Raw genomic sequence first — 17223 nt, forward strand, 5'->3', positions numbered from 1 at the left:
ACTTAATGAAAGCCCATGGAATATTTAGGTTTTGTATTTTTCTGTATTTACATATTTGACTTCTTCCCCCTTCCTGTATGCAGATTCTTTATACGATTATCGGCTGGATTCCCCTCAATATATATATATATATATATATATATATATACACACACACTTAGTTTGATACTGATAGATGCTGCAGATATTTGCATTTTCCCCTATTTTTAAACAGACAAATTTGTTTTTAAATAGTTTAGAGCTGTTCAAATTCATATTTAAATTTATCAGTTTGTGACTGAGTATACCCCTTGTCCTTACCAAATTGAGATCAAATACTACTATCAAATAATTTATATAGTTGGCAGTAAATATTTATATTATAATTATCTGTTCCAAAATACAGGACTAACCCTTGATTCAGACATTGAATATATCAGCACCTTTCTAGTTTCATCAATATATATCCAATTCAAGGTATGGTGGTGTATATTTTTATTTTCAATGCTCACTATTGGTTTACATATCATCAGGTTTTTAAGTTGTATTTTCTTTGGACCATGTTAACATTTAGATTCAATTGTATTTATCTGATATTTTTTAAATTTACTTTTTATGCATGTAATTATTATTTTTGGCAACTTTATCCATTGTCATTATAAATTTTTTTTACACCTTTTAACATTTTATTGCATCCTTTCTTTTATATTTTAACTCTGTGTCAATGTAATATGTTTGCAATCTTTAATTTGTTTGTTTTTAGTGACACCTGAGGACGGCCCTTTTGGGCCGAAACATGGCTCATGTTGAGTCTTGGATGTTCAACAAAGTGCAAGTTTTTAAATCACCTGCTGTTCCCCTTCTTTTTTTCCGTCGCCCTTGTTGTGACTGTTGTGGTCTTTATCTGTCATTTATTATATTACTATGTTAGTATCTCTCCATCCAGCCCCTCCTCTCCTCCTGCCCATTTCCACAGTTTCTCATCAAGACACAATCAAGAAACACTCACCTCAGTATAAGACTTCTTAGTTATATGAACATTCTTTGCTCTGTAAGACTGGCGCCTTCTTTTGTAATCCCTCATCTCTGCCAGGATTTCCAGGTGTGACTTTGGGCCTTTCTGGCCATCTTCTACATGAGAAACCCATAAAAAAGGAAATCTGCGTTGACACTCTCAAAAATGACCACACAGGCACAAATTTAACTGTTTTTGATATTAACTACTTCTCAGGAAAATAAGTTTGCTAAGAATCAAGTTGAGTTAAACAGATAAGCTGGATCAGGAAGCAATACATTTTCCTTTTATCACTAGTACACCTCAACAGCAATTTTCTTAAGCATACATTTCTTCTTAGTTCAACTGCACCTTGGCAGAGACTACAAAAAGTCTGAACGCTAGTATACTGCAGATGTATCATTTTAGAAAACAGGTATATATAATTTAAAGGCAAACTAATCAGCTATTCTTCTTCATTTGCAAAAATGTTTATCCTGTCACCCTAAACATTACCACAACCACCTCACTTTTAAAGAGACTAAATGGAGTGGGAGGGAAACAGATAAGCAATACAGCAGAAAATTAATGAAGAAGAAGCAACCAATATATAAGGTACATGTACAGAGAGAGCAGAGCTTGAAAAAAAAAATAGAAAGACTATGTTTAAAAGGCATTTGTGTAAAAGATAAATTCTGAACCATTGGCTAGCTTCTGTGCTAGACCCTAGAAAGGAAAACACAAAACATTTCATTTTCACAGCATTCAATGGTCACCAGTTCGGTGCCACTCTAATGTATCTTATGCTCTCCACTCCCTCCCTCAGGGTGCTGTGATCTCTGAGTGCCTCTACTATGGCACCATCTCTCCCCCCACGGTTAACAAAATGTTCCCTCTTTGTCCAAGGATAATCTTTGTCATTAAGTAATACCACACACTACAATTTAAAAAAAAATCATGTGGCAGACTCCCTAATAGTTCTTTCTAGAAGCAAATTTGGCATACAGTTAGCAAATTTTCCTCTGAAGGAGAATAGTTCTTAGTAATTTAAGCCCTGCAACTGCTGTTTCCCCTGCGATTGCTCTACTTGATAATCAGCACTGTTCCCTCTAAACTGAGCAGGTGTCATCCACCTGCAGCCCTGCTAGTAAGGGGTGCTACTTCACTATCACATTTTCAATAGTGCCTGTTCCTAGCTATTGAAGACACAATATTGAAGAACTGCCCTCCACTGACAGCAATGTAGTTGGGCCCCGATGCGCAGAACTCCCGCAGGTAAGCTAAACCGTGCAGAAACTATACCACCAAATAGCGCAGAAAATTAGCTTGCCAATGCTCAAATGAAATGGTATGCAAATTATATGCATGCTGTTAAAGCAAAAGCAAAGAGGGGATTGCCTGGTGTATGTGCAGAAGAATATCGCAGTAAACCCAGATCCTGTGCGCATGCACCAGGCAAACCCGGTCGTGAAGCACACATTGGTGTCTGTTTTCTGTGCCATTAAATATAAGCTTTTCAAAAAAATTTTTAAATTTAGAAAGCTTATATTTAAACATAGGAAACAGGCGCCAATGTGTGCTTTCATTTTGGGGTTTGCTCGGATTCACTCACATTTGTTTCTTACTACTGGTGCTTAGGGGCTTGGCACAGGCTTCCTTCTGCTTTGAAATTAGAGAAAATCTGGCAGATTTTAAAGAATGAAGAGGGGATTTTTCATGATTCTAACACCTTAATGCCTGCTCTGAGCTGGTGTTATTCTTTTAGCAGTAAGGGCGGCTTTGTTTTGTGCTCTGTTCTCTGAACATTGGGAGGGAATAGGAAATGTCCTCATTAACATTTGTTTGAATACATTAACATGCTATTTGTACTTATCTTTGGCGCACTCGTTTCCTGTGCAAGAGTCTCTGAGCACTCTGCGCTCGTTAATGTGGGTGCTAGTCCAGTGCTAACGGCCTCTAGCGTCCGTGTTTGCTTTTGAGCATCAGGGCCTTGGAGCTCAGCTTAGAGGGAACATAATCAGCACTTGAAAAAGCTCCACTTTACTAAGCTCTCAGTTTTAGTGGAATCTATGCTTGATACATAAGCATGAATTATCAGCTTTGCAAGAATAGGAAGCCCCAGATTCTTAAAAAGTGGCACCCACTTGATGAATATGTTCATTGTTTTCATCAGATGCTATGTTTTCAATTTTTCACTTGGAGCATTCTGGGCTTCTATAAGTACTGAAACTGGATCCTCTCTTTTCTTTTGCTACTGGTTTGTTTATTTATTACTATAATTGCAATTAAAAATTTTGAAGTTGTGTCCAACTTGTTTGAACTGGATGTGCACTCACAGCACATAATATTCTCCTCCTTAAAAACCGTGTTTTCAAACATATTTGTTGTGCCATTTGCCATGATTTATGGTCATCACATTTCACCGAGTTCTGTCTTTCTAGGAACTTGCCTTGCACAAAATAGAGAATGAGAGAGATCCAGTACCAAAACCGAAACCAGACATTAACAATGTCTCAAATTCATTTTTTTTTTTTTGGGGGGGGGGGGGGGGGGGAGAATGAAACCACAACAAAAGATACCCCCATAAATAATAACTTTGCAGCCAGGACCTGCTCAAATAGTATGCTATTGAGAAACAGTGCTGCTTTTCTGATAACTTTGCTACTGAATACTGTTTATCTAATTGCTGGCTGAAACAGATGTAGGACTATACTGCACAAGCACCAAACTGTATGCAGGTGTGAAATAGAGGCTGCACAGCTTTGAAACATTTGTATATCAGAAAACAAACCAGAGTGCAAAAACATTTACAAAATCCATGGGTGCCAGTCAAAACATTATCACAGCCAGAAATGTTTCTCATTAATATTCCTGATTGTTTGGCATTTTTCTACTATTGGCTCCATGCTCACCTCTTCCATTAGCTTATTTTCTTTTTCTTCATTCCTTCCATCTACTCCCCCTCTTTCCTTCTCCTCACCTTTCCCCTCCACTTCCTACCCCATCTTTTACACCAGACCTTTTTATTTTCATTCAACTGCTGTCTCCTATTCTACACTAATGCATGTAAAGGGTAAGTCTAACTAGGCACACGCACTCATGAGCCACTTGAACTTATACAACTGAGTGCCAGAAGAGTGCCTAAGTGCTATTCTGTAACAGTGTGTTTAACTAGCTTACTCCTGAAATGTATATATGGCGCTCAAAGTTACGCATGCAATTTAATTGCGTAATGAGACAATCAGCGAGAATAATTTGGCGCTATCAATTATTGGCATTAATTGGCAACTATCTGTACATCTTGCTTTTTTTTGTTTTTTTTAAATATCTTTATTGAATCAGAGAAATGCATACAACAGAGTGCAGCAAGAGCACTACAACAGAATACACTACAAATCATAGCAGAATACACACAGGCAAAATTCAACTCAATAATCACATTCCAGTCATCCTAGTTGTCAAGATTAGGGTCAGCTCCCCCCTCTGATTTATAGTTTATTAATTTAATCCTCCCCACCTCCCTTACCCCTCCCCCTCTTCCGCAGGGACACTCAAAGTGTATTATCAACAACAGAAGTCTCTGACACATATAAAGAAACATATGAGCTCCATATACCACAGTACTGACGGTGCTCCATTGAGACAGAAAACTTAAGAGAAGTAAGCAGCCAGCTTGCTATTTCCCGCATAAAACCATGCCAGTCAACTATTGATGGAGGGTCCGGATCAGCCCAGGACTGTAGGATGCGTTTTTTGATAAGAAGGGTCGCTAATAACACAAATTTGCACTGTGCCTCTCCGAGACCTTTCTGTAATAATTGAGCTGCACTACCAATCAACACTACCGAGTAAGACCAATCAAATGTGCAACACAAAGTGTCTTCAATAATTCCCAGTGCTCTGGTCCAAAATAAGGACAGCGCCGGACACTCCATAAAGGAATGTAGGAAGGTGCCAGCACTCGCCTTGCATTTAACACACAAATCACTCTCCCACAGCCCCATGGCCTTCCCTCTCTGCTTGGTGATATGTAGTGTGTGTAGGACCCTGAACTGGATGTCCTGCAATACCGCATTAGGTGTTACTGTGCTAACGCTTTCAAATGCAGCCCCCAGCTGTGCTTCTGAAACACATTCCACAACATCCCGGCTCCATTCCCCAGCTAATTCTGTCAAATAATGGGCCTTGCTGGAGTCCCGAATAAACTGGTACCATTGGGAAAGTCTATTTAACTTGGGCGGCTGGTTTAGAAAAAACATGTCCACTTGCTGGAAAGCCACGGGCTTCCCGCAACGACGCTCAAGGGTCAGAACATAGTCCTGCAACTGGAGGTACGCAAAAAAGTGAGAGTTTGGGACATTCCATGCATAACGGATTTGATCAAAAGATAGAAAGTCTTTGCCCCCCAGTTGCCTCAGATGCCCCAAGTACCAACACCCACTCTCAGCCCATCGCTTGAATACTGGGGAACCAAAGCCGGCAGGAAAGTTGGGGTTGCCCACCAAGGTTAAAAAAGGGCTAGAGCCTCCCTTTGTTCCAATACGAGCTCGCCACCATTCCCAGGCTCGCCTTAGAGCACCCAGGTAAGGGTTTCCCTGTAAAGCTGCCAGACCCCGTGGTTGATGAGGGCCTAGCACTTCAAAAGGGTTGTAAGGGGCACTCCAGCTATCCCAAAAATCAGTTGGGGCAAAGACGTTGACTCCCGATTGGATCTCATGCACCCAACGAAAAGCGCCGAAACATACATCCTCAAGTCAGGCAGCCGACCCCCCCCCCCCCCCCCCCCCCGAGCCCTGCGAAAAGTTAGCTTAGTAAAAGATATCCTAGGTTTCTTGGCATGCCAAATAAATGTACTAATGATGCTTCAGAACAGACGGTCCTCTGGTCCACGTACCCAGAGTGGTAGCATTTGTAAAGGATACAATATTTTAGGCAGGAGGACCATTTTAACTAATGCAACATGACCCAAAAAATTTACAGGGAGGTCCTTCTAGCGGTGACACAATTGTTTTATCAAATCTAGCTTTTCCAAGATATTTTTCTTGTAGACCCATGCCTGATCCTGCACCCAAACATACCCCAAGATATTTGAGGCCCACCCCGGCCCATGACAGAGGGAAGCTGGGCAGAGAAGCGCTTACACAAGGGCGACTGATGGGCAGCACCTCCGATTTCCCAAAATTTATACTAAGGCCGGAGAATGCACTGAACTCCCGTATGATAGCCTTAACCTGCGGCAAGCCGGAGGACGCGTTGTCTAGCACTAGGAGCATATCATCTGCAAACAGATTAATTTGGTACTCCTTACCCCCCCATGGCCACCCCTTTCAAGGCAGGGTCCTGACGAATCCGTGCTGCGAGAGGCTCCAGAGTCAGTATAAATAAAAGGGGGGATAGTGGGCATCCTGCCTGGTTCCTCCATGCAACGAGAACTTCTCAGAGTGTCAATGATAATAATCTGAGCGGAGGGGTTGCTATAGAGTGCACAAATCCAGTCTAGAAATGTCCCCCGAATACCAAATTGCTGTAGTACCCAGAACAGATACTCCCAAATCACTTTATCGAAAGCCTTTTCCGCATCCAGACTGGCCAGGATGGCATCCCCCGACCTGAGCCTCCCCTCTAGCAAAATACGGCTCACCTTTAGTATGTTGGCGGAAGCATACCTTCCCGGGACAAAACCCACCTGGTCTTTGTGAACTAGGTGAGGCAGAAAAGAATTAAGTCTGGACGCCAAAGCTGCCGCCAGAATCTTGACATCCTGATTTAGCAATGAGATAAGTCTTTAAGATCCCATGGAATCAGTATCCTTTCCCGGCTTGGGGAGGACCGTGATATAAACATGATTCAGGGAGGGGCTCCTAGTGCGCGAGTCTTTCAAATCTTCATACATTGGGATGAAGGAAGGGATCACCAGATCCTGCAAAATTTTGTACAATTCTGTACTGAGGCCATCCGGACCTGGTGCCTTAGCCAACTTCAGCTGCCTAATAACTCTCTGCACCTTAATCCCTCGCAGAGGCGCATTGAGTAGTGCCAATTTGTCTGGCATCACTGATGGAAGATTCACTTTAGTAAAGAACCCCTCGCAACTTTCAACTGAAAAGGGGTTTTTACCATAGAGGTTGGTGTAAAACCAGATAAACTCCTTCTGTATGGCTTCCCTGTGTGTGTGGGTGGCCCCTGCGGCATCCCTAATTCGGCTGATGTAACTTTTTGCTGGCCTCTGCTTTACTAAAGAAGCCAGCAATTCACCAGTCTTATTACCCCACTGGTGTAGGCAATATTTATAGAGCTTGATACTGTAGAGTGCCCTGGCGTCCAACACCACCTGAAGCTGTTTCTTAACATCAAAATAGGCCTTGCGGGATACATCAGATGAGCTGAGAATAAAAGTTCTCCTAACGTCCCCCAGTTGCTTCGTAAGATCACGAATATTATGCTCCCTGTGTCTATTCAAAGATGCAGTATACGCTATGATTTTACCTCGAAGCACCGCCTTAGCTGCTTCCCAGTAAACGCGAGGCCCCACTGACTGAACATCATTCTCAGCAACGTAGTCCAACCACCCCTGGCGTAGATATTTACGAAACTCCCGGTCTTGGTAAATAGCAGGGTTCATACGCCAGCGAAACGTGTCCACCTTATCTCCCCACAGTAGCTCAACCCACACTGGGGCATGATCAGAAACATCGGGCGTCCCTATCCCCGAACCAGAGAGTGCGAAAGCAGAATATAATCCAGGCGTGCATGGACCCCATGAGGGTGGGAAAAGAACGTATAATCACGCTCATCTATGTGATGCAAGCGCCAATAATCCACCACCCCCAACGCTTGAATAAGGAAGTTTACCACTTTCCCCTCATGGTCTTTGGATGGTCTTTTGGGCGGCTTGCAGTCTATCAGTGGGTCACTAATGATGTTAAAATTCCCTCTCAGGATTAAAGGATATTCATCAAAGGCGGCCAAGTGTGCTGCCAAAAGTGTAAAGAATTTGTGTGAATATGAATTAAGTGCATAAATGTTGCAAAGAGCCACCCGCTTTCCTTGCAGTAACCCTGCCACAATTAAAAAATGATCTCCTGGGTCCTGATATAGCTTATGCATCGTGAACACCCCATTTTTCTTGATCAATATGGCCACTCCCCGCTACCTGCTGTTATAGGCGGCAAAGCAGAGATCCCCCACCCAGTCCCCTCTTTAGTTTAAGGTGTTCTGCTTTCCCCAAATGGGTTTCTTGTAGAAATGCTATGTCTGTACACAGTATCTTAAGCGCCTGTAAGATTTTAGCTCTTTTTACAGGAGAATGGACACCATCAACATTCAGCGATACCACTTTAAGAGCAACCATGGAGCACCGTCAGTAGTCGGGGGTCAAACGAGTACACCACTATCCTCGATGTGCCTAGGAGACCTCCCAGCTGAGTCCCCCAGACAAATGTTAAGTAAACAACATGAAGCAGAGACTTCCCCCTCCAGTTGCCCTGCAATGTCAGTCCCCCCCCCCCCCTACGTAGCTTATAGGATTTCGATGAACATGAATCACATTTGTACCCTCTCCCCCACCAGAAACTAAACCAATCCCTCCCTTCCCTCTCCTGACAACCCACCAAGCCAACAGTACTAGCACACATAACTCATACAAAAGCACAACAAACATTCCCCTTCCTTCACACCACAAACCCTACCATGCCACCCACCCCCTTCTATAAGCAGTAAAAGATCTTCCCAGAGAATATTAATTCTGAATCAGTAACAGACTTAAACGAGCTTAAACAAAACCCCGCTCGAACCAACCAGCTAATAGTGAAGGAAGCATGATGTCCAGTATGGCCTTCAGGCGCATCCGAGGTCCAGGCAAAGGCCCATGTTCCTAATCGTTGTCAGGCTCCTCGGCAATAGCAGAGCACGTCAGTACAACAAACCCCTGATAAGCGCAGGTGTGGTACTGTAGAGAGAAATCATGCATCTCCGCCAGTCACTGAAGTTTGTCCACAAATGTGCCCAAAGCTCCAGGCTCCATGAAAAAGATAGTTTTATTGTCGTGCACCACACGCACCTTCGTCTGATACAATAGTGTAAAATCTTATTCCTTTGTCAAACAGATGCATACAATGTCGGCCCATCTGCTTCCTCTGATCAGCAACATGTGCCAAGTAACCTTGGAAAGGTAATAGCTTATGTCCGTTGTAGTCAAGCGATTTCCTTCCTCTGTATGCCTGTAACACTCGCTCCTTATCCGCATAATTAAGTATTCTGGCCATCACAGGTCTCGGGTGCTGTTCCCCCTCACGCAAAGCCCCAACTTGGTGGATCTTCTCGACTCTCATCACCTTGTCTGGTAACTGTATGTTTAATTGTTCCGGCAACCACCGCTCGATGAAGTTCCATAGACCTTTTTTTGTTTTACAGTTTCAGGTAAGCCTTCCTCTATTATCTTGGTCATCGACTTGTTGCATTAGAAGTGCGCATTGTTTGTCAACCGCCTAAATCTTCATGTCCGCCATCTCCGCAAGATCCTCCTGGCACGAGATACGGTCCTCTGCCAGTTGGATACGTGTGCCCTGCCGCTCCAAGGAGTCCCAAATTTGATCCACCGACGTTTGCAGCTTAGATAGTTTGTCCTCAAGTACTGCCGATATCTGTTGCACTAAGTCTTTAGTAGTCTCCGCCAAGAGACTGGCCAGTGGAGGACTCACTTGCGTTGCCGCCATCTTGAGACCCAAGTTCTGTGCGCGGTGCCTTCCTGTCCGCGGGGTCTTCACGGGCATAACCCCCCTGCTCTACCATTAAAAGGTAAAATTATGTATCATACCTGATAATTTTCTTTCCATTAATCATAGCTGATCAATCCATAGACTGGTGGGTTGTGTCCATCTACCAGCAGGTGGAGATAGAGAGCAATCCTTTTGCCTCCCTATATGTGGTCATGTGCTGCCAGAAACTCCTCAGTATGTCGATATCAAAGCTCCATCCGCAGGACTCAGCACTTAGAAAATTACACCCACAAAGGGACACTCTGCCCAGCTCACCACCGCCGAAACGGGGGAGGGGAATTAACCCAGCTCATCCCCACACAAGTGGGGGAGGGGAATCCGTCCAGCTCATCCCCGCGGAGCGGGGGAGGGACACCACACCCGCCAATGCGGGGGGGTGGGGGGGGATCTGGCTTATCCTGCAACCGCGGGAGGAGCTGACTGACCCCAACACTGCCGAAGCGGGAGGGGTACAAAGCTGCCCTACAGCCGCACGAAGCGGGAGGGAGCACCGGCAGAATTTAGGTCTCAATCCAGCCCCGTAAAACGGAGGGGAGAGGAATGCAGCAGCTCACTGTAACACAAAATCGTCTCAACTCCTGAAGAATCCAATTGAAAAAACTTGAACACGAAGTCCTCCTGAACAGGAACTGAAGACTAAACTTGAACCTGAAATGCAACCAGAATATAAACAGTACAGATATCTGGGAGGGGCTATGGATTGATCAGCTATGATTAATGGAAAGAAAATTATCAGGTATGATACATACCGTATTTTTCGGACTATAAGACGCACCTAGGTTTTAGAGGAGGGAAATAGGAAAAAAAAATTTTCCTTTTTCCCTCCTCTAAAACCTAGGTGCTCCGGTGCGTCTTGTCCGAGTTTTGGACCGCCGTCCCATACTTACACGATGCCATGTTCCGTGGTGGTCTAGTGACGTCGGGGCAGGACCGAGAATCTCGGCGGCCATTTTGAATATCGACGAGACCATCAGGAAGCAGTGAGGAGCACGGAGAGCAGCGCGATGGGCAGGAAAGAGGGGGCTCTTTCCTGCCCCGACGTCACTAGGCCACCACTGAACATGGCATCGCGTAAGTACGGGACGGCGATCCAAAACTCGCTACCTTCGGACTATAAGACGCACCCCCCATTTTCCTCCCAAATGTTGGGGGAAAAAAGTGCGTCTTATAGTCCGAAAAATACGGTAATTTTACCTTCCATATCATCATGCTGATCAATCCATAGACTGGTGGGATGTACCGAAGCAGTACTCACCCAGGGCGAGACATAGAAATCCCTGACCGCAACACTGAAGCTCCAAACCGGGCCTCCGCCCGAGCAGCCACAGTCAAGCGGTAATGCCTGGAGAAGGTATGAGCCAATGCCCAAGTTGCCGCCTTGCAAATCTCTTCCAAGGAGACGGACCCGGCCTCTGCCATCGAGGCCGCCTGTGCTCTAGTGGCGTGAGCCTTCAGCTGGATAGGCGGCATCTTCCCCGCGGCCACATAAGCCGCTGCAATGGCTTCCTTGACCCATCGTGCCACTGTAGGCTTAGATGCCTGCAGACCCTTACAAGGACCTGCGAACAGCACAAACAGATGATCCGTCTTCCGGAAATCATTGGTCACTTCCAAGTATCTGATGATGACTCGTCTCACATCTAGATATTTGAGAGCAGAGTACTCCTCTGGGTAGTCCTCCCTACGAAAGGAGGGTAGGCAGAGCTGCTGATTCACATGGAAGTGAGAAACAATCTTGGGCAGGAAGGAAGGCACCGTGCGAATAGACACATTCATGCCTCAGTGAACTGCAGGAAGGGTTCCCGACATGATAGCGCCTGGAGCTCGGAAACTTGTCTGGCTGAAGTGATAGCCACCAAAAAGACTGCTTTCAACGTCAGTTCTTTCAGAGATGCCCTCGACAAGGGTTCAAATGGCGGCTTCTGCAAAGCTCTTAGCACCAGATTGAGATTCCACGCAGGCACCACCGAGCGCAGAGGAGGGCATAGGTGATTCACTCCCTTGAGAAAGCGCACCACATCTGGCTGCGAGGCCAGGGAAGCACCCTTCAGGCGACCCCTGAAGCAAGCCAGAGCCGCAACCTGGACTTTAAGGGAACTGAGCGACAGGCCTTTCTCCAGACCTTCTTGCAGGAACGCCAACACTGAAGACATTGGAGCAGTGAAGGGAGAAAAAGAGCCTGCCTCACACCACGATGCAAAAGTACGCCAAACCCTGGTGTAAGCAGTAGAAATAGAGCGCTTCCTCGCTCTCAGCATAGTGGCGATGACCTTGTCTGAGAAGCCCTTCTTCCTCAGACGCTGCCGCTCAATAGCCAGGCCATAAGACCAAAGGGGGAGGGATCCTTCATCACCACGGGACCCAGATGCAACAGGCCCTGCTCCACTGGCAGCCGCAGAGGGCCGTCCACTGAGAGCCTGATCAAGTCTGCATACCAGGGAAGTCTGGGCCAGTCCGGACCCACCAGGATTATCCGGCCCGGATGCTTTGCCACCCGGTCTAGCACCCTGCCCAACATGGGCCAGGGCGGGAACACATAGAGAAGCTCCTGTGTCGGCCACTGTTGGAGAAGAGCATCTACTCCCAGAGATCGAGGGTCCCGTCCTCTGCTGAAAAAGCGCGGCACTTGGCAATTGGCCGATGACGCCATCAGATCTAGGCTCGGCTGGCACAAGCGCTTCGTGATGTCCAAGAACGCCTGAGCCGATAACTGCCACTCTCCGGGATCCAAGGTATGGCGACTGAGAAAGTCCGCCTTGACATTCATGACTCCGGCAATGTGGGCCGCCAACAGCTGTTCCAGGTTCGCTTCCGCCCACTGGCATAGATTCATGGCCTCCTTGGCTAGAGGGGCGCTCTTGGTATCTCCCTGGCGATTGACATAGGCCACAGCCATGGCATTGTCCGACAGGACCCGTACTGGCTTCAACGCCAGTACCGGGAGAAACTCCAAAAGCGCCAACCGAATGGCTCTGAGTTCCAGGAGGTTGATAGACCACTTTGCCGCTGCAGAAGACCAGAGCCCCTGCGCTGTCCTTCCCAAGCAGTGGGCTCCCCAGCCCGTCAAAGAGGCGTCCGTCGTGACGACAATCCACTCCGGGGTCAAAAGAGGCATTCCTGCGGACAACTTGTCTGTCCTCAGCCACCAGCTCAGCGCCTTGCGCACCGCTGGGTCCAAGGGAAGGCGCACAGCGTAACCCTCCGACACTGGAGTCCAGCGCTGCAGCAGAGAGTGTTGTAGTGGTCTCATATGAGTCCTGGCCCAGGGCACTACTTCCATCGTGGCCGTCATAGAGCCCAACAGCTGCACATAGTCCCAAGCCCGAAGAGGAGAGGCTACTAGGAACTGGTCCACCTGAGCCTGAAGCTTGACAATCCGATTGTCTGGCAGGAACACTCTGCCCACTTGGGTGTCGAAACGAACTCCCAGATACTCCAGGGACTGAGTCGGGCGCAGCTGGCTTTTCTCCCAGTTGATGATCCACCCCAGGGAGCTCAAAAGAGCAATCACCTGGTCTACAGCTTTGCCGCACTCTGCATAAGAGGGGGCTCAGATCAACCAGTCGTCCAGATAAGGATGGACTTGTACTCCTTCCTTGCGTAGGAAGGCCGCGATGACCACCATTACTTTGGAGAAGGTCCGTGGAGCAGTAGCCAACTCGAACGGGAGGGCTCTGAACTGGAAGTGTCGGCCCAGGACTGCAAAACGCAGAAAGCGTTGATGAGGAGGCCAGATGGGAATATGCAAGTAAGCTTCCTTGATGTCCAAGGAAGCCAGGAACTCCCCTGCCTTCACTGCCGCTATAACAGAGCGGAGAGTCTCCATTCGGAAGTGCCGAACTTTCAAGGCCCGATTGACCCCTTTGAGGTCGAGGATAGGCCGTACAGAACCTCCTTTCTTTGGTACCACAAAGTAAATGGAGTAATGTCCCTTGCCAAGCTGATCTTCTGGCACCGGAACGACCGCACCCAGGCGGATCAGATTGTCCAAAGTCTGCTGCATTGCCACAGCTTTGACCGGAGACTTGCAGGGAGAGTGTACAAACCCGTCTCTTAAGGGTCGGCAGAACTCTAGCTTGTAGCCGTCTCTGATGACTTCCAGCACCCAAGCGTCTGAAGTTACCCTGGTCCACTCGCCCAGAAACGAGGACAGGCGTCCTCCAATCTGCTGTGGGCCATGGACCAGGGCCCCGTCATTGGGTACGAGACCCTGGGGGAGGACTGGAGGACGCACCTCCGGGACGGCGGTCTCTGCGAAAGAAATGCTGCTTGGGGGAGAAGTTCCTCTTGAAGGAAGAGGGGGCAGAGGAGCCCGACTTGCCTGGGCCATGGACCAGGGCCCCGTCATTGGGTACGAGACCCTGGGGGAGGACCGGAGGACGCACCTCCGGGACGGCGGTCTCTGCGAAAGGAATGCTGCTTGGGGGAGAAGTTCCTCTTGAAGGAAGAGGGGGCAGAGGAGCCCGACTTGCCCAGGCGATACCGACGGGCTTCCTGAAACCGTCCTTTGGAGGAACCGGGGCGGGCAGCACTGGCCCGAGCCCTGACCTCTGGTAACCTCTTGCCCTTAGACGTGTCGAGATCGGTCACAATTTTGTCCAGCTCGACCCCAAAGAGCAGCTTGCCTTTAAAAGGCAACTTAGCCAGGCGAGACTTAGAGGCGTGGTCAGCAGACCAATGCTTCAGCCAACGCCGTGCAGAGACTGTCTGAGCCATACCTTTAGCCGAGCCTCTCAAGACATCATACAGCAAGTCGGCCAAATAAGCCAAGCCCGATTCCAGGGCCAGCCAATCAGCCCTCAAGGAAGGATCCGCCCTGGCCACATAGGAGCCGCAAACTGAGGCTTGTAAACTTAAGGCAGCCGCCTCGAAGGACGACCTTAAAGCCGCCTCCAATCTTCTGTCTTGGGCGTCCTTTAGGGCCGTGCCACCTTCAACCGGCAATGCCGTTTTCTTAGTCACCGCAGTGATTAAAGAATCCACGGTAAGCCAAAGAAAGGCCTCACGTTCACCTTCAGGCAGAGGATAGAGGCGGGACATAGCCCTAGCCACTTTGAGGCTCGCTTCCGGGACATCCCATTGAGCCGAAATCAAGGTGCGCATGGCATCATGCACGTGGAAGGTTCTAGGCGGGCGCTTCGTCCCCAGCATAATGGCGGAGCCAACAGAGGCTGAGGGAGAGATGTCCTCCGGAGAGGAAATCTTCAAAATGCTCATGGCCTGCACTAATAGGTTGGGCAAATCCTCTGAGCGAAAGATCCGCGCTGCAGAGGGGTCATCCGCTCCATCCGAGCGGGAATCCGTCTCCTCCAAGGAATCCCCAAAGGACCGTTAGGAGAACTCAGATACGCTGCCCTCATCTACATCAGAGGAGACAGAGTCCTCTAGGGCCTGGAAATCCACCCGAGGGCGTTTGCTCCCGGAGGCCTCAACCCCTTTATCGGACAAGGGAGCAGCGGCAGCGTTTTGCATAAGGAAAGCCTGATGCAGCAACAAAATGAACTCAGGGGAGAAACCCCCCAGACTGTGCACTTCTGCAGCCTGGGCCACGGCCCTAGACGCACCCTCAACCGGCGCTCGCAAGAGTGGGGGAGAAACATGCTGCGCATCCAAAATGGCGTCCGGCGCGAAACTCCGAGAAGGATCCGTGCGGGAAGAACTTTGGCCGCTTTTTTGCCGTCACCCGAATCAAGGGCGACCATAGCATTAACGTCTCCCACCTCGAGGGCGGCCCAAGAAGAAGCTGTCCGAGCAGAGTGGCCGGCCAAAATGGTGGGGGCGAGCAGCGGGGGATGGGCGTTTATGGCGGGAAAAACCGCCGCACTGGAGGAAGAACCGGGACACTGACTGGCCTCCAAACTGACGCCCAAAAAGGGCGATTCAGGTTTTAAAACCCCCGCATCCCCGCTAGATGTGCACATGCGGTCCGGGGAGCAATTCTTTGCGCCCTCACCCTCCGACGCCATAGGCCACGTGGAGACCGATCGGGGAACCCCCTGCCCGCTACAAAAGGTAAAAATTACCTGCTTCTCGCTCCGAGCTGTAACAAACTGGTGTCCCAGTGAGCAGCTAAAATAAACGCCGATATAAACGTTGAAATAAATGCCCTTAAAGGACGTCCAAATTTTTTTTTTTTTTTAATCGGAGCCAGCGGGAGGGGGGAGAAAAGGAGGGACCTGGCACCACCAGGTTTGCACTTGCTCAAGAAGAGCCCTCAACCCCAGGTACTCAACAAAACCTAAAGATTAGGCTTGGAGACCTAGCCAGAGCTGCTGCTGTGTGTGACCACCACCTGCTGAGATAGAGAACATACCGGCAGCACATGACCACATATAGGGAGGCAAAAGGATTGCTCTCTATCTCCACCTGCTGGTAGATGGACACAACCCACCAGTCTATGGATTGATCAGCATGATGATATGGAATGGACTTGAACTCCGTCACAGGGTGCACCGGGACATAGTCTCACCGACTGGGACCTTCTAGCCCCACATAGGGAAGATCCTGCAGGTAAATTAAATGATTTTGGGGTGGCTGGAGCGGAGCTTGGCCAAGAGACGTCCGCTCAGCTAATGAGCATCACGTGACCCCATGTGTGCATCTTGCTAATCGCTATTCTATAAAGATGTGCATGTAAATCTTTTAGTGTGCAACTGAAAAGGGGACGTGGTCATGGGAGGAGAACAGGCGGGTCAGAGGCGTTTTTATAAAGATGTGCACAGTATTATAGAAACGGGAGTCTATGCCTAATTTACATGCAAGGATTTACAACAGGTTTCAGTTGGTTTAAATCCTCAGACCAAAAGTTGGGTGCTACATGCTCTTCTATAAACAGTACCCAACTCAGACCACCGTTTATAGAACAGAACGCGTTCTCTTTCTTTGGTGCCCAAACTTAGGAGCCATTTACAGAATCAAGTCCATAGTGTGTAAATGTGAGGGATACACACATGGGTGGGCCTCCCACTTATGTGCCTAATTTACAGAATACTGTAAGTTACTTGTGTCCCTGACTCACCTACTCAGCCAGTTACATCAGGTCTAAGAATGATATAATTGTGGACACAAATGTAAGGGCGAGCCAATATCGAATTATGCTAGTATTATTCTATAACAGAATCTGGGCATCCAGATGCGGCTGTAGAACAGGCTCTCACCGCGTGGTACTGGGGTGTCAAAAAAGAGGCACTCACTTATACTGTCTAATGTGCTCTTGAATGCACACTAACAGCGCCATGTAAACTGTTAACACAAAATGACTGCTACACTAAACACCTAAGACAGAAATCTCTAGTAGGAGGTGTGGTCTGAGTGAGGACTGCATTTTGCATTTAGATATAGAGGTTGTTCTCGAATGCTACTGTAAACGCCAACACAGCCAATAACATAGAATGCAACAACTATGCCTCCAGAGATGCAGATCGTGCTTCTCGACCCTTTTCTGGGGGCACACTAAGCCAGTCAGGTTTTCAG

The 17223-nt window shown here is 47.9% G+C and overlaps 1 protein-coding gene across 3 annotated transcripts in view; it reads right to left on the reverse strand.

Moving 5' to 3' along the window:
* Positions 1–17223, reverse strand: part of SNRNP48 (small nuclear ribonucleoprotein U11/U12 subunit 48) — a 51317-nt gene that overhangs the window by 21098 nt on the left and 12996 nt on the right. For all 3 annotated transcript variants that reach the window (XM_030208863.1, XM_030208856.1, XM_030208849.1), the window contains exon 6: positions 989–1110. In XM_030208863.1, coding sequence (XP_030064723.1) covers positions 989–1110 — 122 coding nt within the window. The remainder of the gene's footprint in view (positions 1–988; positions 1111–17223) is intronic.

This window comes from Microcaecilia unicolor, chromosome 1 (assembly GCF_901765095.1).
Source record: "Microcaecilia unicolor chromosome 1, aMicUni1.1, whole genome shotgun sequence".
Lineage (NCBI taxonomy): Eukaryota > Metazoa > Chordata > Amphibia > Gymnophiona > Siphonopidae > Microcaecilia > Microcaecilia unicolor.